The 23,793-nt window shown below is 41.5% G+C and overlaps 1 protein-coding gene across 1 annotated transcript in view; it reads left to right on the top strand.

Moving 5' to 3' along the window:
- Positions 1 to 23,793, top strand: part of CORIN (corin, serine peptidase) — a 251,745-nt gene that overhangs the window by 185,365 nt on the left and 42,587 nt on the right. Inside the window, exons 11-16 of the mRNA XM_080796927.1 lie at positions 1,582 to 1,813; positions 5,967 to 6,112; positions 6,889 to 6,996; positions 18,545 to 18,658; positions 20,417 to 20,527; positions 21,630 to 21,759. Of these exons, the coding sequence (XP_080653053.1) occupies positions 1,582 to 1,813; positions 5,967 to 6,112; positions 6,889 to 6,996; positions 18,545 to 18,658; positions 20,417 to 20,527; positions 21,630 to 21,759 (841 nt within the window). The remainder of the gene's footprint in view (positions 1 to 1,581; positions 1,814 to 5,966; positions 6,113 to 6,888; positions 6,997 to 18,544; positions 18,659 to 20,416; positions 20,528 to 21,629; positions 21,760 to 23,793) is intronic.

Below are 23,793 nucleotides of genomic sequence, written 5' to 3'. Positions count from 1 at the left end.
TGTATTTTTCATTATTTTTACATTTTTTTAAAGATTTTCTTTATTTATGTGATAGGCAGAGATCACAGGTAGGCAGAGAGGCAGGCAGAGAGAGAGGAGGGAGCAGGGCCCCTGCCGAGCAGAGAGCCCGATGTGGGGCTCGATCCCAGGACCCTGGGATCATGACCTGAGCCGAAGGCAGAGGCTTTAACCCACTGAGCCACCCAGGTGTCCCTCATTATTTTTACATTTTAAGTGCCTGGGAGAGTTCCTGACACTGCCCCCGCCCCCCATCCTTTGCTTCTTCCATTCCGGTGCTGCTCTAGGCACAGACTCTGAGATCAAGAAATCAAGTCTCGTTTCCCAACAACCTCTGAATTAGGGGCGCCTGCGTGGCTCAGTCAGCTAAGCATCTGACTCTTGTTTTCGGCTCAAGTCATGATCTCAGGGTCATGAGATCAAGCCCTGCGTCTGGCTCTGCGCTCAGCACAGAATCTGCTTGAGATTCTTTCCATCTCCCTTTTCTTTCACCCCCTCCCTCTGCATGTATGTGCTCTCTCTCTCCCTCAATTACATAAATAAAATCTTTAAAAAATCACCGAATTACGTGGGGAACACAAGTAAGTAAAGAGTACGGTAGAAGGCAACAAGTGTGTTGTGGGAATATGCCTGTGATGCTGTGGTGCCCAGCAGAGACTCTTACTGAGAATGGGAGGGGGAGCGTGGTTGGCCAGGAAGGCTTCCCAGAGGAGGTGTGTGTTTGTGCTGAGTCCTACAGGCCAAGGAGGCATTCGCCTGGTCGAGAAGGTGGGGAAGGATCATTCCAGCTGGTATAGTAGACTGCTGGCAGCTAGAAGCATGACTGCATTTGCAGGGTGATTTCAGGTGTGTCAAGAAGAGGAGATAAGAGCTAACAGGGCCCACAAAGTCATGTCATTCTTAAATACGTATCATCCCCGAGGAAATGCCAGTGATGACATAGCCTTTGGTACCGAGGCTGGAAAGTTAGGCTGTGGTTGGTGCGTGAGACAGCCTTGGATGCCAGGCTAATGGGTTAGTATTTCTTCTCATTAGCCGTGGGTGCCTAACGAGAGCTCAGCCTCCTCTTCCCCTGAAATCTTGTTGCCTTATATTCAAATCCACTGATCAACACTCAAACACATAGAAAGACACAATCTAATCGTCTGTTTGACCAAATTCATTGACTTTTTTAAATGGCTGTGAAGATGAGGGAATATATTCTTTAAGAAGTCATGAATAATCAGAAGACAAAATGGGTAAAAGGAAACATAGAAGAGAGTTGCTTTCAGGTAGGTTGAGCCCAGGGGAAGAGCAAAGAAAGTCTTTCTCTGACGTGCATACTGGGCGCTGTGTGTGCAGCTGCCTGACAGAAGTGATTCTCAGCGTGGCAGCTCTTTAACCAAAATATTTATCTTCTGATGGAAGTTATAGGCTGTTTGCCTTCTCGTCTTAGGTATTTTTTAAAAAGAAGATAACATAGATTTCAATTTTATGTTTTTAAGAAATTGTTTTACATGTGAAATTGACCATATATATATAGGGAGAGATATTTATGTACCTATATGTGCGTTTTCTTTTTAGGTCAGTGTGAACCAATTACGCTGGAACTCTGCATGAATTTACCCTACAACCATACAATTTACCCAAATTACCTGGGCCACAGGACTCAGAAGGAAGCATCCATCAGCTGGGAGTCCTCTCTTTTCCCTGCACTTGTTCAAACCAACTGTTACAAATACCTCATGTTCTTTGCTTGCACCATTTTGGTACCAAAGTGTGACGTGAACACAAGCCAGCGGATCCCACCTTGCAGGTAATACAATAAGGTCTCCCCCGGCACCCTCATTTTTCCCTCAGGGAGAACCAAGGAATCAGAGGCTTAGTTTGAATGTAGACAAAGCCCATATTGCTAAGGAGCTCTGTATTTAGCAAATCATGTGTTTAAAAGGTAAAGAAGTAGGTCACCTGGGTGGCTCAGTTGGTTAAGTGACTGCCTGCAGCTCAGGTCTTGATCCTGGAGTCCCGGGATCAAGTCCCACATCAGGTTCCCAGCTCCATGGGGAGTCTGCTTCTCCCTCTGACTTCGCCTCTCATGCTCTCTCACTCTGTCTGTCTGTCTCTCTCTCTCAAATAAATAAATAAAATCCTTTTTTTAAAAAAGGTAAAGAAGTAGGAATTCTAAAATGAATATTTGAGTTAGGGTTCATTACTGGAGTACCACACAAGGGAGGTATGAATTGCCTTTGATAACAGTTCACCTTTATTTTTTTTAAAGATCTTATTCACTTATTTGACACAGGGAGAGAGAGAGAGCACACAAGCAGAGGGAGAAGGCAGAGGGAAAGGGAAAAGCAGACTCCCCACCAAGCAGGGAGCCCGATGCAGGGCTCGATCCCAGGACCTGGGATCATGACCTGAGCCAAAGGCAGACGCTTAATGACTGAGCCGCCCAGGCACCGCAGTAGTTCACATACTTTAATCAAATAAAATCATACATGTTTCACTTTGGTGGATCAAGAAGCGTTCTAAATGTGAGTCAGCAGAAGAAGGGGTGTATCTGCTTTTTTGTCTGGCAACACGGATTTTTGAAATGCTGCCTTTGATACACTCGGATGTCAGCGCCATTATGTAAGCAGTTGGTCTGAAGGTTGGACAAGGGATGGAGCTCGCTGACGCTTTTCTGCTGCTTGGATGAAATGAGGGGCAGCACTTCAAGCCTGCAGCTTGGATTTAGGATGAGCGATATCCTACTTCAGGTTAAGAGTCCTACTCCAGGAGCCCCCCATCTGGTCCAACTGCTGGCTCTTCTGTGGCTGCTCTGCGGCCTGGGACAGATTCCTCGGTCTCTCCCAGTCTCAGTTCTTCTACTCTGTCTATAAAAACAAGACAGGGGAGGCTGGGTGGCTCAGTCGGTGAAGCGTCTGCCTTTAGCTCAGGTCATGATCCTGGGGCCCTGGGTTCGAGCCCCATGTGGGGCCTCCTGCTCAGGGGGGAGTCTGTTTCTCCCTCTCCCTCTGCTGCTCCCCCTGCTTGTGCTCTCTCTGTCAAATAAATAAACAAAATCTTTAAAAATAAATAAATAAATAAAATCAACACAGTAATGGTGGTTGGATGGAGTCGCTGGGAGGGTGAGTGAATGTGCATGAACGTGGACACTTCTGGCTGTAAACTCTGATGGTAGGAGAGGAGCTCGGCTGCTCGGTGGCAGTTTGGTCTCTGTTCTCTGCCATGTGTGGCAGTGTGGGCCGGGAACGTACAAGACAAGACAGCTGTCGCGGAGGTGGGCAGCTGCACCCTTTACGCTGTTTCCCATCAAGGGGTGAATATACAGATGTGCTTGTCCAGTAACCACGGGAACCATATGTTGGGATCAGAAGTCACTCGGGGCTTCGAGGAAAAGCAGTAATATCGAAGTAGCGGACAGATGGGGAAACAATAAATTAAGTGCCAAATAGCAAATGGATGACAGGGAAGGGGCACCTGTGGAGGACAGGAAACAATAAAATTTCAGAATGAGTTGGGGAACTGAATAAATTATACAAACGGGTTAAAAGTCAATGCTGCCTTGTGCACACATAATTCTGAAAACGTCTGTAAAACGCCTTTGAAGGTATCCCTAAGAAAACATCTCCTCATTTTATGTTGAAAAGTTATTTCTAAATTTTATTCCACTTTGGCTAAGCAAGGTCAAGGATACTGACTAATCACTTGTGATAATACTTAACAAATGCTTGCATTGATTTTCTTTTCACATGTATAAAAAATTTCCCTAATGGAGTATTCTCTGGAACAAATTTACATCCACGTATGATTTATAATTTCAGGGCTTATGTTTCACATTAAAATGCCCAAGACGAGACTGACCCTGAGACATTATTCAATCAACATTTTAGTGAACTTCCTTTAGATATTTCAGTTCTATTTCTTTGGTTTACATATATCTTTCATTTTCAGTGGCTCTCAAAATGAGTTTTATATTTTGATATTTGCTTTTAAGAATTTTTTACATATTCTGACAAGAATGATATACTCATGTGTTCAACTCATGTGTTCATGAAGCAATGCTGTTTTTGCCATGCCCATTTATGGGTCTGAACATTTAGTTTTGAAGTTATGAGTCTGAAAAATCTAACATTATCGAGCCCTTACAATGTGTTAAATATTTTAGGGTAGTGTTGCCATCTCGTCCTCAAAATATCCTTTTGAGGGAGACCCCTACCTTCAGGGCTGTTGCTAGTGGCAGAACGCCACACGGATTAGGATAAGAACAGTGTCCCCTGTCGTTGCTGTGTGGCACACTGTCTTATTTTTATCATATTATCTCACTATATTATTGTATGATTTCCATTTTATAGAAAAAATAGGAAGTGGTGAAGTCAGGAACTATACAGTGCTCTGCAAAAATGAGGTATCCTATGGCAAATTTAAAATTGCAGCAAATAGATTATAGACATTATTTCTAAATCTGCAACAAAACTCTTCAGTCTAACAGAGAGTTATTGAACACTATTGAACTTACTGTTTTTGCAGAACTAGTGTGGGAACGCCACGGCTTTGACTTTGCCCGAGTTGTGAGGCTAAGCCAGCATCAAGTTGTGCCTTGTCCTGTGCAGACTTCATGTGCTAGAGCTTTCTCTGAAACATCTCCATTCTATTGTTAACCTTTCCCTACCAGTTTCTAGCCAGGCTGGAGCTGACCTTTCTGGAAGGTCTGCCCCATCATATCAAGAGAGAGAGACAGACAGAGAACTTTGTTGAAATTAATAGTTTAAAGTTTTTAACTTTTGAAAATAAATAATATATTTGAAATGAAATAAAAAAAATTCTCCTAAGAACTTATTTGGGCTATTTTTTTGGCTTATTTGGCTTTTTTTTTTTTTAACGATGTAGCTCATTTCTTGGTAATATATGGAGGCAAAACCAGTTTTCCTTCATAGGGAGTAAAGAAAGTCATGCTGATACCTCACTTTAAAAATATGCTTTGTGCAAATGAGATGACACACATGAAAGAAAGCACCTAGCACAATGCTTGGTATAGCTTTTCTTTAAAAAAGAAACAAGCGCACTTTGTTTTAACCAACTTGAGCTCAGTAGGGATGGGATTGGGAGAAGTACCAAGCTTTTCAACACTATGGGTCTCGGCTCATGTGATGATGGCCATCCATGCCTTAGGTAAGCCAGGTTGGCACATGAAATAGCTTCCCTGGCTGGTCCCGGGAGGCAAGACCTCTCAGGGGCCGCTACGGTATAGATTCCATGATCCTTGGTGGTAGAGTATCCAAACCGATGTTGAGAACTTCCTGGCTTGGAATTTAAACACTGGAGAATGTGGCTTCAAAGACAGAGAATGAGAAAGGGAAAGGGCAGAGGGGAATCTGTTTCTTGGATGTTGTTCAGGGTGTAAACTTGCAGTTACTAGACATAACGGTCCTGGAAATCTTGTGCACCATTTGGTGAATATAGACAACAATATTGTATTATAATCATCGAACTTGCTAAGAGTCTAGATCTTAATTATTCCAACAGCAAAAGAGTAATGATAATTATGTGATGTGATAGAAATTCTACCTCTACATGACAATCACATAATAGGTGAACGTATCAACTCAACATGTTTTCCACCTTAAATTTACAGCGTGTCATATGAAATAGATTTCAATAAAAAACACACACAACAAATTTCTATTTCTAGTTCCATCATGACAGTTCTCTTAGTGAAAGTCTGTTGCTGGCATGCATGTCCTTTGTGGAGAGAGGTAGGACTCATTTCGTTTTCCCAAATATCAATTACGTATCTGCGCATCTCTCTCTATCAGTGTATATATGCATATATATATACACACACACACTGGATACACGCAGAGACCCACACTCACACAGAATTCAAACCCTACCTATATTCCTCACACACTCTCTCAGGTGTAGCTGCTTCTGCCTCCCGTGTCGTATCTTTCTTGCTCTCTTAGAGCCCTGTGCGAGCACTCCAAAGAACACTGCGAGTCTGTCCTTGGGGTTGTGGGCCTACAGTGGCCTGAAGACACAGACTGCAATCAATTTCCAGAGGAAAATTCAGACAACCAAACCTGCCTAATGCCTGATGAAGCTGTGGAAGGTTAATTTTTAAGTTAATTACCATGAGATATCTAACATGGATGACCCATCGCTATCTTCTCCAGGTTCTCTGTTGCTAGTGTTCTTACTGTGTCCTAGTCATCAGCCAGGCAGCGGGGGTGAGTGAGTCTGTGAAGTTGGTTACATTGAAAACCTTGGTGCTCATCCGTGAGACGTTGCCTTCATTTTAAAAATAAATTGCCGAGATGTATTTAATATTCGAGGTGTTTATCTTAAGCACGCCCAACTCACAGAGCCCATTATATGTGTATGCTTCTTCTATACTAGGGGTCCTCAGGGTGGTGGTGGGCAGCAAGCCCTGGTTATGCAAGTTTAAACATTTAGAGACCTTGGCAACGTAGGATCACCAGGTAGAGAAATGGAATCAGGGACCTGCCTGCACTGATGGAAGGATTAGAACAGGAAACAATGTTGACACATTAAGGGCAGCTGGGTAGTTAGAAGTACTGGATCCAAGGGCTCTTTCAGGCTCTGACAATCCATTGAATGGACATGGCTGTCCATTCGGAAAAGTAGTTAAATACTGGAGAGCATAAAGACACCACTAACTGGAGAGATGATGCCAAGGATGAAGGAGAAAGAGTCTGATAAGCAAATGGAGAAAGCCAAGTTAGCTATGGTTGGATCTGCTTGGCGAAGACCATTTTATCTTCTAGAATAGCCCCTTGGCGATAGCCCACATGTAAATAGATAAACGAGCTGATGGTTCCAGGTTTTCTGTCTAACGAAACTAACACGGCTCATTGGTTTGAACAGAATGCTCACCTAGTCACTTCAAGTGTGGCTCTGGACGGTGTGTTCTGGCTTCCAGAAGATGTGATGGCCAGGCCGACTGTGATGATGACAGTGATGAAGAAAACTGTGGTATGTGTGAGATGACACTTTTCTTGGATACACAAGACTGTCTGGTTAGGATAAAGGACTGTTTAAAAATGTCAACCATTTACGAATGGTCGTAAGTAGTGATGAGGATTAAATGCTAATGCAGTTACTTTTAATATTACCAAATGACAAGGTCTGAATCAATAGGTTTTTTTCCTGTTAACTCTATTGATTTTCCCTAAATTATACTTCTTTTTATAACCTTGATGATATATGTGCAAAGCCTTAGTAAAAGGAGAAGCACTTCACAAATGTAAGGGATTATTTTTATTATTAGAGATAGAAAGCAGTTGTCACTTCTCTAAAAGTCAGAATAATAGTGTCTTTGCATATGATTTCCATGTTGTTAAATAGGCATCTAGATACACAAAGACAGAGTCCAGGCTCCAACATTCAAATTTAATTGGAATTCATTTTCATGCCCTCTCTGATTTTGTCTCTGTCAGCAAAGGATAAAACTCCTTCTGACGTTTCTGCATTGAGTTCCAAAATCACCAATGGAAAGGCCAGAAATGCCAGTGGTAATTTGAGTGGAGTTAATTCCCATTTTATTTTCCTGCAAACCTCTGTACTTGTAACCTCAAAATGTGTCAGGGAATAGAAAATGGGCAATGCTTTTTACTAAGCAGTATTGTGGAATAAAGCAAAATGATTGAAAGGCTATCCAAAGAATACTTTGGTTATGATCATTTACCTTGTTCTGCTTACAAATGAATAGACACTCTTTGTCTTTAAAACCATGAAGGGCAATACATCTTTTGAAATCATTTTATTCTTTTGGCTTTTGAGGTATGAAATATTGCCTTGCTTCCCAAAGTGAATTTTCCATAGTAGACATTGCCCTTCTGGTCTAGACAAAATGTCACAAGCAATAAACTGAAATCCTATCAGTTGCTATAAATATGGACAAGAGCATCCTCTAGAAAATTAGACCTGTCAGAATGATGGCACAATGGCCAGGGGTAATTTTGTTAGAGAAGAACATCCAGTGTTTTGAGAAGCTACTGTTGTTTTCTTGTTTGTGGTCTTTATGTAGAAAAATAAATCCAAAATCATTGAATATCCCCATATAAATGACTTATTGAGAATCTCTTGGATTTTTTTGCTAAACTATGACTTGCAATGGGTTATGTTATTCTGAGATGAAATTTAGAATGGATTGTCTTTGATAGTTTAAAGAGATTACATGTACTCTACTGGGGTGGCGAGGCCTAAATCTGTGGTAGGGGACTAAGTATTTGAGAAATGTAAAAACTTAGTTTTAAATGGTCTGAGTCTTTGAATATATTCTGCAAAAAGAAATTCAAAGCACTAAAGAGTTTAAATGACCCTATAGCATCAGGTTTCTAATTGAGTCATGAGTTTTTATCAAGACTTTATTCACACAATTAAAGGTACGCCAGAATGATAAGAGTCAGTGGTCTAATCCCTATCAACACTCAGCATATTGGTGGCACTATTGAGAGAGAGCTCTAGTTAAGGAAAGCTAAAAGTGGGAGAGAAATTAATTCATTTGGAGTTACATTAATTGCTCCAGCAGTATTCACTTATGAGAAAACCCTCATTAAGTTTTTCAAAGTGACTGATGATAGAAATTTTATATATATATTCCCCTTTGGAATATGTGCACACATTTGAATGGGCATGTCCAGGGCTCTGGGACAATGAGACACTTAAAAAGCAAATGAAGAAGTCACTGATGAAAGACTATTGGGAAATCATCCAGTTCCCACTTGTCATTTTCTCAGTTATCCCTCTGGTTTCCGTGGGCATGCGTGGTACCATCTGGTGATGCCAACAGCAGCCCTACTGAAGCTGGGTTTCCGTCCAAGTTTCACATGTTTCTGGTTTATTCTGTCCATTGTGGAGTATAATGCATGTAAAGGTTTGAGCTTTACTGAATAATGTGACAATTAACTATTGACTCTCACACCCTGCAGATCCTCCAGAATGTCTGAAAACAGTAATGGGTTTTCCCCTTAAAAACAATACTTGTTCAATTTTGGGAGTTTATAGTTTTCCAGGAAGAAATTGACAACCTGAATAGACCGATATCTAGTAACGAGATTGAAGCAGTGATCAAAAACCTCCCAAAAAACAAGAGCCCAGGACCTGACGGATTCCCTGGGGAATTCTATCAAACTTTCAAAGAAGAAATAATACCTATTCTCCTGAAGCTGTTTCAAAAAATTGAAGCAGAAGGAAAACTTCCAGACTCTTTTTATGAAGCCAGCATTACCCTGATCCCCAAACCAGGCAAAGACCCTACCAAAAAGGAGAATTTCAGACCGATATCACTGATGAATATGGATGCTAAGATTCTCAACAAGATCCTAGCAAACAGGATCCAACAGCACATTAAAAAGATTATCCACCATGACCAGGTAGGATTCATCCCTGGGTTACAAGGATGGTTCAACATTCGCAAATCAATCAATGTGATAGAACAAATCAATAAGAGAAGAGAGAAGAACCACATGATCCTCTCCATTGATGCAGAAAAAGCTTTTGACAAAATCCAGCATCCGTTCCTGATTAAAACGCTTCAAAGTATAGGGATAGAGGGAACATTCCTGAACTTCATCAAATCTATCTATGAAAAACCCACAGCAAATATCATCCTCAATGGGAAAAAGCTTGCAGCCTTCCCATTGAGATCAGGAACACAACAAGGATGCCCACTCTCACCACTCTTGTTCAACATAGTATTAGAAGTCCTAGCAACAGCTATCAGACAACAAAGAGAAATAAAAGGTATCCAGATTGGCAAGGAAGAAGTCAAACTCTCTCTCTTCGCAGATGACATGATTCTTTATATGGAAAACCCGAAAGACTCCACCTCCAAACTACTAGAACTCATACAGCAATTCAGTAATGTAGCAGGATACAAAGTCAATGTCCAGAAATCAGTGGCTTTCTTATACACTAACAATGAAAATACAGAAAGGCAAATTAGAGAATCGATTCCATTTACTATAGCACCAAAAACCATAAGATACCTCGGAATAAACCTAACCAAAGAGGTTAAAGATCTGTACTCGAGGAACTACAGAACACTCCTAAAAGAAACTGAAGAAGACACAAAAAGATGGAAGACCATTCCATGCTCTTGGATGGGAAGAATAAACATCGTTAAAATGTCTATACTGCCCAGAGCAATCTATACTTTTAATGCCATTCCAATCAAAATTCCACCAGTATTTTTCAAAGAGCTGGAGCAAATAATACTAAAATTTGTATGGAATCAGAAGAGACCCCGAATTGCTAAGGAAATGTTGAAAAACAAAAATAAAACTGGTGGCATCACGTTACCTGATTTCAAGCTTTACTACAAAGCTGTGATCACCAAGACAGCATGGTACTGGCATAAAAACAGACACATGGACCAGTGGAACAGAGTAGAGAGCCCAGATATGGACCCTCAACTCTATGGTCAAATAATCTTTGACAAAACAGGAAAAAATATCCAGTGGAAAAAAGACAGTCTCTTCAATAAATGGTGCTGGGAAAACTGGACAGCTATATGTAGAAGAATGAAACTTGACCATTCTCTTACACCGTACACAAAGATAAACTCGAAATGGATAAAAGACCTCAACGTGAGACAGGAATCCATCAGAATCCTCGAGGAGAACATAGGGAGTAACCTCTTTGATATCAGCCACAGCAACTTCTTTCAAGATATGTCTCCAAAGGCGAAGGAAACAAAGGCAAAGATGAACTTCTGGGACTTCATCAAGATCAAAAGCTTCTGCACAGCAAAAGAAACAGTCATCAAAACAAAGAGGCAACCCACGGAATGGGAGAAGATATTTGCAAATGACAGTACAGATAAAAGGTTGATATCCAGGATCTATAAAGAACTCCTCAAACTCAACACACACAAAACAGATAATCATATTAAAAAATGGGCAGAAGATATGAACAGACACTTCTCCAATGAAGACATACAAATGGCTACCAGACACATGAAAAAATGTTCATCATCACTAGCCATCAGGGAGATTCAAATCAAAACCACATTGAGATACCACCTTACACCAGTTAGAATGGCCAAAATTAGCAAGACAGGAAACAACGTGTGTTGGAGAGGATGTGGAGAAAGGGGAACCCTCTTACACTGTTGGTGGGAATGCAAACTGGTGCAGCCACTTTGGAGAACAGTGTGGAGATTCCTCAGGAAATTAAAAATAGAGCTTCCCTATGACCCTGCAATTGCACTGCTGGGTATTTACCCCAAAGATACAGATGTAGTGAAAAGAAGGGCCATCTGTACCCCAATGTTTATAGCAGCAATGGCCACGGTCGCCAAACTGTGGAAAGAACCAAGATGCCCTTCAACGGATGAATGGATAAGGAAGATGTGGTCCATATACACTATGGAGTATTATGCCTCCATCAGAAAGGACGAATACCCAACTTTTGTAGCAACATGGACAGGACTGGAAGAGATTATGCTGAGTGAAATAAGTCAAACAGAGAAAGTCAAGTATCATATGGTTTCACTTATTGGTGGAGCATAACAAATAATATAGAGGACAAGGGTAGATGGAGAGGAGAAGGGAGTTGAGGGAAATTGGAAGGGGAGGTGAACCATGAGAGACTATGGACTCTGGAAAACAACCTGAGGGTTTTGAAGGGGCGGGGTGGGAGGGTGGGGGAACCAGGTGGTGGGTATTAGGGAGGGCACAGATTGCATGGAGCACTGGGTGTGGTGAAAAAACAATGAATACTGTTACGCTGAAAATAAATAAAAAATTTAAAAAAAAAACAATACTTGTTTCATTTATCTACAAAATAATGGATGCGATGGAAATTTATTTTGTGCTTCTTTGGAAAATCTGCAGGGGGAAAACATGGTAGCCAAAGCACACCGTTTATGAATATGCTTTTAAAATACAGATTTCCCCTGCTTTCCAGAAGTAGAGCATTCTTATAAAAACTTTCATAAGCCAAAATTGTGTAAAGTGAAGAAGCAATTACCATTGATTTATGTAGAAAAAAATTCTGACTGCTCCCAGGCCTTAAAAATATCCTCGCTTAGGCTTTTCTAATACCTACTACATATCTTGCTCGTGGATGTACAAAATAAATCCAGATAAAGCAGAGGTGCTCACAAACACCAAAACTATGGCGGCGTGATGCTGAGACGCTGAATGTAGTTCCCGGGGAAGGAGCCTGGGGGCGCTACTCACTCAGGGTCCATGCTGCCTGCTTAAAGCCTTGCGACCCAACAAATGCAGAAGCTATTTTCATTTTTTGCTGTTTTCCATAAAAGCGAAAATCCTTTTCCGATTTCATTCAGTTAGCGGAAACAGCTACCGACATGGGTCTTCCGAAAAAACGAAGAGGCGTGATGCGAACTTTCGAGAAGTGGGGGTTACCTGTATATGCATAGCCTTTAGCCATGGTCAGTGCCGCTCTGAGGCGTCTCCTGCTCTTGTGGTACATTTCTGTTGTTGAGGTTGTTTTGATTGTGTGATCGCTAACATAAACAACACTGAAATGAAATAATGAAAACTCTGTCAGGATCGGAAATGTTTTCAGCGAGTATTTGGAAGAATTAGAATTACACAAATCTGAACACATCATTCCAGACTGGCTTCATGGGAGGAAAGCCTGAAAAGTGGGAGCGATTTACAGGGTCTCCGCTATGTGAGGACAGAAGCACTTCGGCGTTATAAAAGATTGCTGGCTTGTCATTCACTGAACACGTATGTTATATGGAAATATATATACACACACACACACATACACACGCACACACATATATATATATGTGTGTGTGTGTGTGTATGTGTGTGTGTGTGTGTATAAATATATATATATACACACACATATATATATAGTGTAAAACTAGTAGCCTGATGACAAGTTGGTTTTCAATGTCACACTTTCCAAGCACTGATACCTAAGGAGTGGAGGAAAAGGTGAAGATCCGGTCAAAGACGTGAACAGCGATGGCATCAAAGAAAGGACAGTTGAGAAAAATAACAGTGGGTTATGTTTCTGGGCTTTGCCTTCATGCAGAGATTTGAGGTGGAGAGACTGAGGTTGAGTTTTGCTCAGCCTGCGTCCATGATTTGGGTGGGCTTCCAGCAGAAGCAAGGTGGTAGCTGGGCTGTGGTGTGAGCAGCATGTCTTCTCAATGGGGACAGTTAAAAGAGAATATAGCAGGGGTGCCTGGGTGGCTCAGTAGGTTAAAACCTCTGCCTTTGGCTCAGGTCATGATCTCAGGGTCCTGGGATCGAGCCCCGCATCGGGCTTTCTGCTTGCGGGGAGTCTGCTTCCCTTCCTCTGTCTCTGCCTGCCTCTCTGCCTACTTGTGATCTCTGTCTGTCAAATAAATAAATAAAATTTTTAAAAAAAGAGAGAATATAGCAAAGACAGTTTCATTATATTTACTAGAGAAATAACACTCTTTTTTTACACAAACACAGCCTCACAATTACTAATTGATTACTATTCTATATAAAAGGGTATACACCAGGGTGCCTGGGTGGCTCAGTGGGTTAAAGCCTCTGCCTTTGGCTCAGGTCATAATCCCAGGGTCCTGGGATCGAGCCCCGCATAGGGCTCTCTGCTCAGCTGGGAGCCTGCTTCCCTTCCTCTCTCTCTACCTGCCTCTCTGCCTACTTGTGATCTCTGTCTGTCAAATAAATAAATAAAATATTTTTTAAAAAAAGAAAGGGTACACACCAAGGGCGCCTGGGTGGCTCAGTTGGTTAAGTGTCTGCCTTCAGCTCAGGTCATGATCCCAGGGTCCTGGGATCGAGCCCTACATCAGTCTCCCTGCTCAGTGAGGAATCTGCCTCTCCCTCTGTTTCTCTTTCTCTCTGTGTCAAATGAATAAATAAAATCTTAAAAAAAAAAAAAGAGGTATATACCATATGGAGAAAGATAGACAATAGTACAAATACCCAAGTGTCATTAAGTGCCTCTCTCTTTATCTTCAAACAATTAAAAATCATTTCATCATCTATCTTTTATCTCCCCTAGGGCTCCAATAAAATAAAATTTTAAATATAACCTTTTCTTGGGATCGAAGCACTTTTAGGCTGTGTTCAAAGCCTCTGACGCTGGTATTTGTGGGCTGATATTTGTACCACTTGGTTTTAAAAGTTTTCCAAGAGACTTTTTTTTTTCCTATCCATTTGGACTCTTCAGTAGTATTTGTATAACTTCTCACAGTTATACAAATGGCTTACCTGGCATTCTTAGCAAATATAGTCTCCATGCCTGCATTTCTCTTTGCTCGTGGGAGGCCCTGACTCTGCTCTGACTAGCAGGAACAGAGTGAGGCCATTGTGTCCCTATGACGTCAGATACCCCCAAATGTGCTTTTGGGGTGAATCTTCAGGATTGATCTCTCATCACTCAGTAGGGTTTAATTTTTCCATGTTAAGGAAGGGATATTCTCCTTCCCTTCAGGTATTTTGCTGCCCAGTCAATTACTTGACTCTGTTATGTGGCGTCTTGGACAGGCAGCCTGAGATGGCAGGGAGGGCTCTGTGTAGACCTAGCCTTGGATTTAAATCTCAACTCAGCACGCAGAGACTGTGTGACTTTCCGCCGGTCACTTAATTTCTCTGGGCCTTAGTGTTCTCAGCTGTAAAATGTAGAGAACACCCCGATCATCCTCCAAAGCTTGGAATGCTTCTAACAGGCTTTTTTCGTTCCTCAGAAGGCAATGACTAAAAACCCATCTGCCAGGTGCTAGGATATCCAGGAGATGACTCCCCCTCAAAGGTCACCCAGGGGTCTCCCTGGAGGAGAGGAGTCCTGTCTTGCTTGGTCTTGTCTCTGGCGACTGAGGTCTTGTGTACGGCAGAGGAGAGCAGGCTGGCATGTCATGTCCGAAGCATGAGCTGGGCAAAAGTCCCTGGTTCACGTAGTAAACATGGGCCGTGGGGTGGTGTTTCCTCCTAGAGGTAGTGCCCGTCTGGGGGTGGATGTCCCCATCTCCAGGGTTAGTCCCTGAAGGGGGTCCCCAGCCCATAGTTTAAGGCCCTCCCCACTACCCCACCCTGCCTCCTCATAGGGTCCTAGGCCAGCGCGTGTTGACGAGAATGTTATAGGGATGTCCCCCCTAAACGGGAGGAGTGGGGAGGGACTGAGGAATTGGGAGCCCTCTGGTGGGTGCTGGTGTGGCTGCCTCTCGTGGTCAGGCCTGGGAAGGGTGGGGAGGCAGGTCCTCTGTTTGGGCTGCTGCTGTGGGTGCTGCTGCTGGTCCTTGAGACTGGGGCCCCATCTCCCAGGGTGGCATGACCCAGAGGGGCCTTCGCACCTGGTGGGCCTGAGCCTCACCGCTGCAGCTTCTGTTGCCGGCCCAGGACGGCTAGATCCAGACTGGCCCAGCCTCAGCCGGTCCAGGACCCAAGTTCATCTTGCCCCTTGCTCTTCTGACCCATTCCTCCCTGGAGGTATTTTTTATCTCATGAAGCTCAAATCAGCAGACCGAATAAGCAGACCTCCACACCCTGCATGGGCCTGGGAGATTTTTCCGGGATAAGAAGCATCTGCTTTAGGAAAAGAAGGTGCCCCAGTTCATGTGGGACCTGCCTCTGGCTGGGAAGGCTGCTGCTTCACAGGGTTTTTGTGAAAATGAGGGATCGAGGAAGTGAAGAACTCGGCACAAAGCTTAGCGCACTTAGTGTGAAGAAACATCTGGTTTTCCAGGGACTGCGGGTGGTGGTGGGGGCTCTTGGAATGAGGGACAGTTAGGGCTCAGAACGGGCAAGCCCCGGGCAACTGGGGTGAACTGGTCACCTTAGCAACACGCCGTGTGGGTGTTGTCATTATCCCTGTGGTGGGTTGGTTGTGATTCTGACATAACAATTATTCAGTTTCATAACTTGCAGCTGCGTTAAACATCCCACCCCCCCCATCCATACCTGTCTTTGATTTTTAGTGGAGTCATGCTCTTTGTTTTATTTTTATTTTTATTTTTTTAAATAGATTTTCAAATATTTTAGTTTAGTGCCTTTATTTTATTTTTTTTAAGATTTTATTTATTTGACAAACAGAGATCACAAGTAGGCAGAGAGGCAGGCAGGTGGGGGAAGCAGGCTCCCTGCTGAGCAGAGAGTCCGTCTCGGGGCTTGATCCCAGGACCCCGGGATCATGACCTGAGCCGAAGGCAGAGGCTTTAACCCACTGAGCCACCCAGGGGCCCCCATACTCTTTGTTTTAAAACATACATTTAAAACACAATTACACCAAGGATGTCACTTAAAGAGACAGTTTGTTTATGCTTCACAAAATAATAATGCTATCTTCCCTGGGACTAATGTCATCTCACTTCGTCTGTGCTCACCATAATTCCACAAAAGATGTATTAGGCCACACACATTTTTTTATTAGAAAAGAGACGATACAGAAGGGTAAATTAATGCTTATAGAGTACTCGCTTAACCTGTAGAGCAACACTGTGTAGCCAACATTATTAGTACTCTTTTAGAGATATGGAAACTGAGGTTCAGAGAAGTTTAGTAACTATCCAAGGTTGCACAGCTGGTGAAATTGAAGCTAGGATTCCAATTCAGGTTTCTGACTCTGATGCTGTCCTTCCCTTGCTTTCTACCCCTCATGTACGTGGTACATTCTTATTTTACGGAGGACTGCTGCTAAGCACTTGCACCTGGATCCAAGTGGATCTTCTCTATAAGACTGTGATTTGGAACAATTTATTTATTTTCTCTAAATCTCAGTTTCCTCATTTATAAAATAATGATCGTAGTACTGACATTGTGGTATTATTATAAGGATTAAAACTAATATTTATAATTTGGATATATAGTGGATGATGAATATTATCTTGTTGTTGTTGTTGTAATTATTATTATTATTATTATTATTATATTGAGGTCTTACTTATGTCCCAGGAAATCTACTTTTGTGGTCCTTCATCAGCTCATTCCAGAGGTTCAAGTTCTCCAGACTCTTAGGAAGGGTACCATGTGAAGGCTCATGCTGCTTTCGCTCATTCTTTACTACCAAGCAGTGTGGTTTGTGACAAGTCTGTTATTGACAGAACACTCCAGATGATGTCTGTATCTGCTGCTAGCTGAGATTCCAAATAAAATCCTCATGAGTTCCAGCAATAGACAGCTCTGGGCCTAAGATCGTTCCAGATGGACAGCTAGTGAAACACTCCCACTGTTTATTTCCTATATTTTTGAATGGTAAAACACTTTCAATCTAATTTCAGCTCATAATAAAAATTTTTCTTCTAGTGACTTATTTTGATAACTTCTTAATGAGAATTTTGGAAAAAAGCAGGTTTTTTTCATATAACGGATTCCAAGAAACATAGGTCAATCATCTACAAAATTTCTCTGAATTGTTTGTGGTAGGTCAAATGGAAAATAGCCTTTTTAAAGAAAGCCCTTATTTGATCACCGCTTTGCATTTCACTCACCTTAAACTACATGATCTTTTCCCGGAAAGGGGAGAGGCTTTTTGTTCCTCACATGAAATGAAGTTCCATTTAAAATACACGGGTGCTGGGGCGCCTGGGTGGCTCAGTGGGTTAAGCCTCTGCCTTCAGCTCAGGTCATGATCTCAGGGTCCTGGGATCCAGCCCTGCATCAGTCTCCCTGCTCAGTAGGGAATCTGCCTCTCCCTCTGCATCTCTCTCTCTCTCTGTCAAATAAATAAATAAAATCTTAAAAAAAATAAAACACACATGTGTTGGAGGACTGCCGTGCGCTAGCAGCTGTTGTAGCATGGGGGAGGAGAGGGGAACCCAAAGATGCACCTCGTTGCCTGGTAAGGACTGTGGATCCCACTGGAGTGATGAGAGCTCATTAGATTCTTGCATGTTTTAGCAGATGTGTGAAATGCCTGCATTTGATTCAAATGGCATTTTTTTAAAGTTCATTGCAAGTTCTTGCTATTTCATAGGCAAATTTCAGTTCAAGCTTATAGTCCCAATCTTATGCAAATTATGTTCCTTTCTCATATTAATTGATGAAGTTGATCTCCTTAGATCTCTTAGAATATGTTACTGCAGTGACAGCTTTTGTACCTGGCTCTTAAATTAGTTTTGTAGGCATTTGGCATAGGAAACACCTCTTACCAAACACACAGATGGTCTTTCCATTGGTTGACTGAAATTACATTTTAAGGTAATACGTATTTAAATCACTAGGTTTTGGCATATTTACTTAAAAGCATAACTTACCATTTTATAGATGAGTCTTATGTGCTGGCAAATTGACTCAGAATGCAAAAGGAACAGCTAAAAATGAGCGTTAATGTATAGTTCCTTTTTTCATTTTTTTTCCCCATTTTCCATTTGTCACTTTTGATCTTCTCTTAGGAAAGCTGTCCTATTTATATGGCAGCATGGAGATTATTGAGTATCTCTACTCTCAAAATAACATTTTTCGTAGTATACAGAAGTCAAGACTTTTTAGGGAGAAAGAAATCATGCCTTTGTGCTATACGTTTTCTACCTTGCTTGACCAAATTCATCATTACTTTGATGTTTATGTCTGTTGCAAATAACCTTTTCTTCTGTCTCCAGGCTGTAAAGAGAGAGATCTGTGGGAATGTCCATCCAATAAGCAATGTTTGAAGCATACAGTCATCTGTGATGGGTTCCCCGACTGTCCTGATGGCATGGACGAGAAAAACTGTTGTAAGTGCCTACCTGCACTGGTCAGCATAACTTTGTTTATGTTAAACACTGATTAATGCTTATTTTGAATATAAACTAGAAACTTGGAAATAAGTATCAGATCTTTTTGATAAGTATCAGATCTTTTGATTAAAACTCCACTTACAAAAACACATGCAAGGACATAATCAAACTATATAAATTATATTCACTGCGATATTATTCTAGTGTTATTTATCACATGGAAGAATTAAAACACCCCAAATATCCAAAAAGAGGGGACATAAAATACAACCATAAGATGAAATAATATGCAGATGTTAAAAATCAGTTTAAAAGAATAATTCCTCGGGACGCCTGGGTGGCTCAGTTGGTTAAGCGACTGCCTTCAGCTCAGGTCATGATCCCAGAATCCCGGGATCGAGTCCCACATTGGGTTCCCAACTCCATGAGGAGTTTGCTTCTCCCTCTGACCTTCTCCCCTGTCATTCTGTCTCTCACTCTTTATCAAATAAATAAATAAAATCTTAAAAAAAAAACTTAAAAAAAATAAAAGAATAATTCCTCCTGGGTTCATTACATGTCATTAGTTGAATGAAACAAAATATAAAGTATTATGTGCACTATTGTCCCAAGTTTTTAAAGTACTCATGTCTGGAATATCACATAAGGATTCACTCAGATTGGCCAACTTTGAGCAAGGTTCCAGCTAGCATACAGGGGTCTTTGTATGGATTAGAAAATATACCGTCTAAATGGCCAGATGGAAAAAGAAGCACCCCTTTGGGAGAACTAATTAGAAAAAGATGCTGTTTCCTTCAGGTTGCTCCTGTCCCAGGCTAGGGTACATGATCTGGGCAGCAGGGTTCAGGGGGGAACTGTCTTGGAAAGCACAACCCATGAAATGGTAGGCCGAAACTCTGATCTTGGGTCCCATGTTTACTGTTGGACTAATAACTTTGCCCAGACAAAAATCATTCTAGTTAGAAAATGCCGTGTCCCAGTGACACTAATCTGGGTCTTCTGGGGCTTTGGGGACCTGAACAAAATCAGGTTCCCTCAAAAAAGGAGAAAGAAAGAAATGGATATTAGGTAGGCTATTAAAGGTGTCACTGTGATTTGTTTATTTTTCTTTTTTTTTTTTTTTAAGATTTATATATTAGAGAGAGAGAGACAACAATCAGGGAAGGGGCAGACGGAGAAGGGACAGGAAGAGAATCCCAAGCAGACTTCCTGTTGGGCGTGGAGCCAGACACGGGCTTGATCTCATGGCCCCTAGATTATGACCTGAGCCAAAAATCAAGAGTCGGATGCTTAACCAACTGAGCTACCCAGGCACTCCGACAGTAGAGATTTTTAAAGAATAAACATTATCCATACGTGTGGACAGAGCTTGTTTCCATCCTGTGGTCACTTCATTCTGCTCAGTCCCAGGGCTTGGCTCATGCCACTTCAGAATTTTGACCCTCGTTTCTTAAGGCCTGGAACTTCTGTGGCTCTGGGTACCACCTTTTCGATCCTAGTGTTACTAGAAGTAGATGACCCAATCACTTGGAGATGGTAGCCTTGTTTAAGGGCTTGCTATTTGTATGAACTGGCACCCGTGGTGTGAATTTTTACCAATTCTGTTATTCCGTCTTGAGACCTGTTTGGAGGCCCAGGGAGCACAGCTTTCCTTCCTTCCACGCTCCTGCGGACAGATGATAATGTGCATGTTAGGGAGAATCACACCCGTTTCTGAAATGTTTCCATCCCCTCACCTCTTGTTCCCGGTGCCAGCATTTTGCCAGGATGATGAACTCGAATGCGCAAACCATGAGTGTGTGTCCCGTGAGCGCTGGTGTGATGGGGCAGCCGACTGCTTGGACAGCTCTGACGAGTGGGACTGTGGTGAGCTGCGTGTGTCCGCCATCGGCCGCACACTCTAACACCCTTCAGCCATTTAAGCTCAATAAATCCTAAATGACTTCACAGAATGTATTAACCAATTTCACCTGTTTTGTTTAACTATGATAAAAGCTGGCAGCAATGATTCATATATGTTGTTTCCGACTCACAGAACATTTCCCCCTAAGTTATCTCGCTGTTTGAACTGTTTATGTGACATGTGAAAACATTTGGGTTCAAATTGTTATGACCGTATAACTACTAGAACAATTTTTAAACTCTTTGCTATCACCCACCTTCAACGATTACTAATATTCTGTCACTCTTATATCATCGACACCTCCTGAATAGGGTATTAAAGTGGGTCTTTCCATCTTCCCTGTAGTCTTGCTCTAGATCCAAATGAGATGGGTCTAGTTCCTTACAGGGACGGGACTTAAAGACATCTCCCACCTGTACCTCCCGGGTTACCATTTGTAACCTTGAGCTTGATTAGTTCTCTTGTCCTTCACTCATCACTCTTCCCCTTCACTGGGCTCTTTGTCCAGTCCTTTGCCTCATCTGGCCACAGCACGATCATCATCTGCGGTCTGATTACTTGCACAGTGTTTCTCAAGTTATCTGTGGTGTGTTAAGTAGAGAGGAAGCCCTTTTATAAAATGGGAATTAGCACGTATCCCAGATTAATCCTAATTTATTACCATCGATTTCATACCCTTGCCTTCTCACATGCTTTCTTGAACAGAAATGATAGGAATGAAGGTACAACCAGCTCTTTATAATTATGCAAATCATTGGGTGAACTCATGGGATTGGGCCCCGCCTCTGGTTGTCTTCTGACTCCTAAAGGAAAGTTAAGAACTGCCCATCTCTTTCACTAGAGCCTGTGGCTCTTTGAGGGCAGAGAATGTTTCTAATTCATTTTTTCAGTCTTCTACCACCTTTGCAGAGGGCAAGCACTCACCAAATGGTTCTTAATTAAAATAAATAAAAACAAATGTATGCAAGTGAAGCAAAAACATGTAGAGTCAGCATTTGGATTCCGGAGAAGAAATGCTTTCTAATTAGGGTCTTCCTCTTTTTTCCCCCTTTTTGTTCTCCTCAGTGACCCTCTCCAAAAACTTGAGCTCCTTTTCGTTCCTGATGGCTCACAGATCTGCCATAGACCACCACGTGTGCGCGGACGGCTGGCAGGAGACATTAAGTCGGCTGGCCTGCAAGCAGATGGGTTTAGGGTAAGGTCAGTAGTTTGTAGCACTGATGAATTTCTCAGGGGACTTTGCGGAACATGGCAATAATATCTTCCGTATGAATGCAGAGTGAGTGAGTGCTCTCAGATAGAGCCCTCCGAAGCATGGGAAATGAATCAGGTGAGAGGACTGCATTTAATTACAGGCACCTGCTCTGAAGAGACTGGGGTGAAAAGCGGCTTTGATAAAGCCTCCCACTACAAGTAAATGAAATAATTGTATTTTAAGTACTTCTGAAAGGAAATGCTTTCGATATTTGTAAAAGCAGGAGGATGGTTTCTTCCGAGGAACTTGGATGGGAAAATCTTGAGATTTTTCTCCCAAGAGGTTATTGAAAGTTTCTTTTTAAGCAGCACACATTTTTTAATATGTTGAGAAATAGAACTTAAAAGAAGATGGTATTTCAGTTTACCTTAAGTAATTCAGGAAGTATAAATCAGAAAATAGTTGACTATTTTTGCTCCTTAGCAGAATGAAAAGACACTAACTCTGGCTTTGATACAAACAGACTGAGATCCATACTTTAAAAGTTGGATAACTTGCTATTTTGTGGTATTTTCTTTTTCAGTTCTATTGGGGATGGAAAGCAATAATTGAGGTCTTAGATGTTTATGTGAGTGTGTATATTCACATATTTTTTCTTTTCAACTACTGATGTGTGTGAGAGTTGGGGGAAATGTGGAAATGATAGAAATAAAAGATAAAGGAATTTTATAAAATTCTAGAATAAACAAAATTGAGTAAATGTCATTTCCCAGGATTCCACTGAACAAACTTGAAACAATTTTACAATAATGAGTGATCCAATTTTGGGATACCAACTAGCAGCACATTTGTTTTCCCAGTTTGAAAAATGACCTAAATCCCAATATCTTTGGCCCATTTTTCCCATGTAAAGTCCTGCATCTTTGGAAAGTTGAGTAGCTGATGTTAATCTATAAGTAAAGAGCTTTAAACTTGGCCAGAGTGGAAAAATGATATTTACCAAGATCCATTAAATTACACTTCATTTTCACAGCATCCTTATGGTGTCTAAATGAGATGGGATGTGATTATGATTACAGATAAACGAAAAGCCTTTTGAATGAGATTGATTTAACTCTCACCAAGACACAGGTTATTTCTTATTTTGAAAACTTGATTACTTATAATGATTGACAGTTCTTCTGAGAGTTTTGAGGTAGAGTTGCAACCACAAAGATTTTGCCAGCAGAAAAATTCTTTTGACAAGCCACTCTGCTCTATTGCAAATAGAAGGGATCTTATTTTAAATGTTCTCCTTGATATTTCTTCTATTTTTTTTGCATATTGGATTTACATTTTTTATTGTGATGAAGTACACATAACACAAAAACTCAGCATCTTAACCATTTTGAAGTGCAAATTCCATGGCATTTAGTATATTCACAAAGCTGTGCAACCATCTCCATTATCTGGCTTCTGTCACTTAGCATAATGTTTTCGTTGTAACTGTGGATGAGCACTTGGGTGCTATTTATGGCTGAATAATATTCCATTGCATGGATACACCACGTTTTAAAATCTGTTCATCTGATGATGGACATTTTGGTGGTTTCCAGCTTTGGCTATTGTATGTGTATTGGATTTTTAAAAAAATTCTTACTCTATTTGCTCCATTAAGTGTTATTTCAATATATTAGACATTTAAAATCTAAAAGGACATTTAGATTTTTTTTAAGATAACTTTATTTCACTAAGACTAGGAAAGACTAGGAAAATCTGAGGGAGCAGTGTGGCTGGAAAACCGGAACCACTGATTGACTGAGTTAATGTGTAAGTGGTGATGTGTCTTCCAAGGAAGTGAGTAGGAAGGGTAATCTTAGTATTTTTGTACTTTTTGATTGCCCTCAAGTTTATTCTTCAGTTTACTTGGGTGGGTCATGAATTGAGAGAAATCTGGAGAGCCAGGCTGGGGAAGGAACCCAGATCATGGGCAAGATCAGGCCATTAATTTCTGCAGTAGGAATTGGCTGTAACCACTGTCCCTGGAGATCAGCT

Source organism: Martes martes, assembly GCF_963455335.1.
Source record: "Martes martes genome assembly, chromosome: 2".
Lineage (NCBI taxonomy): Eukaryota > Metazoa > Chordata > Mammalia > Carnivora > Mustelidae > Martes > Martes martes.
Note: the sequence above shows the minus strand (reverse complement) of the source record. Positions and strands in the feature narration are given on the sequence as shown.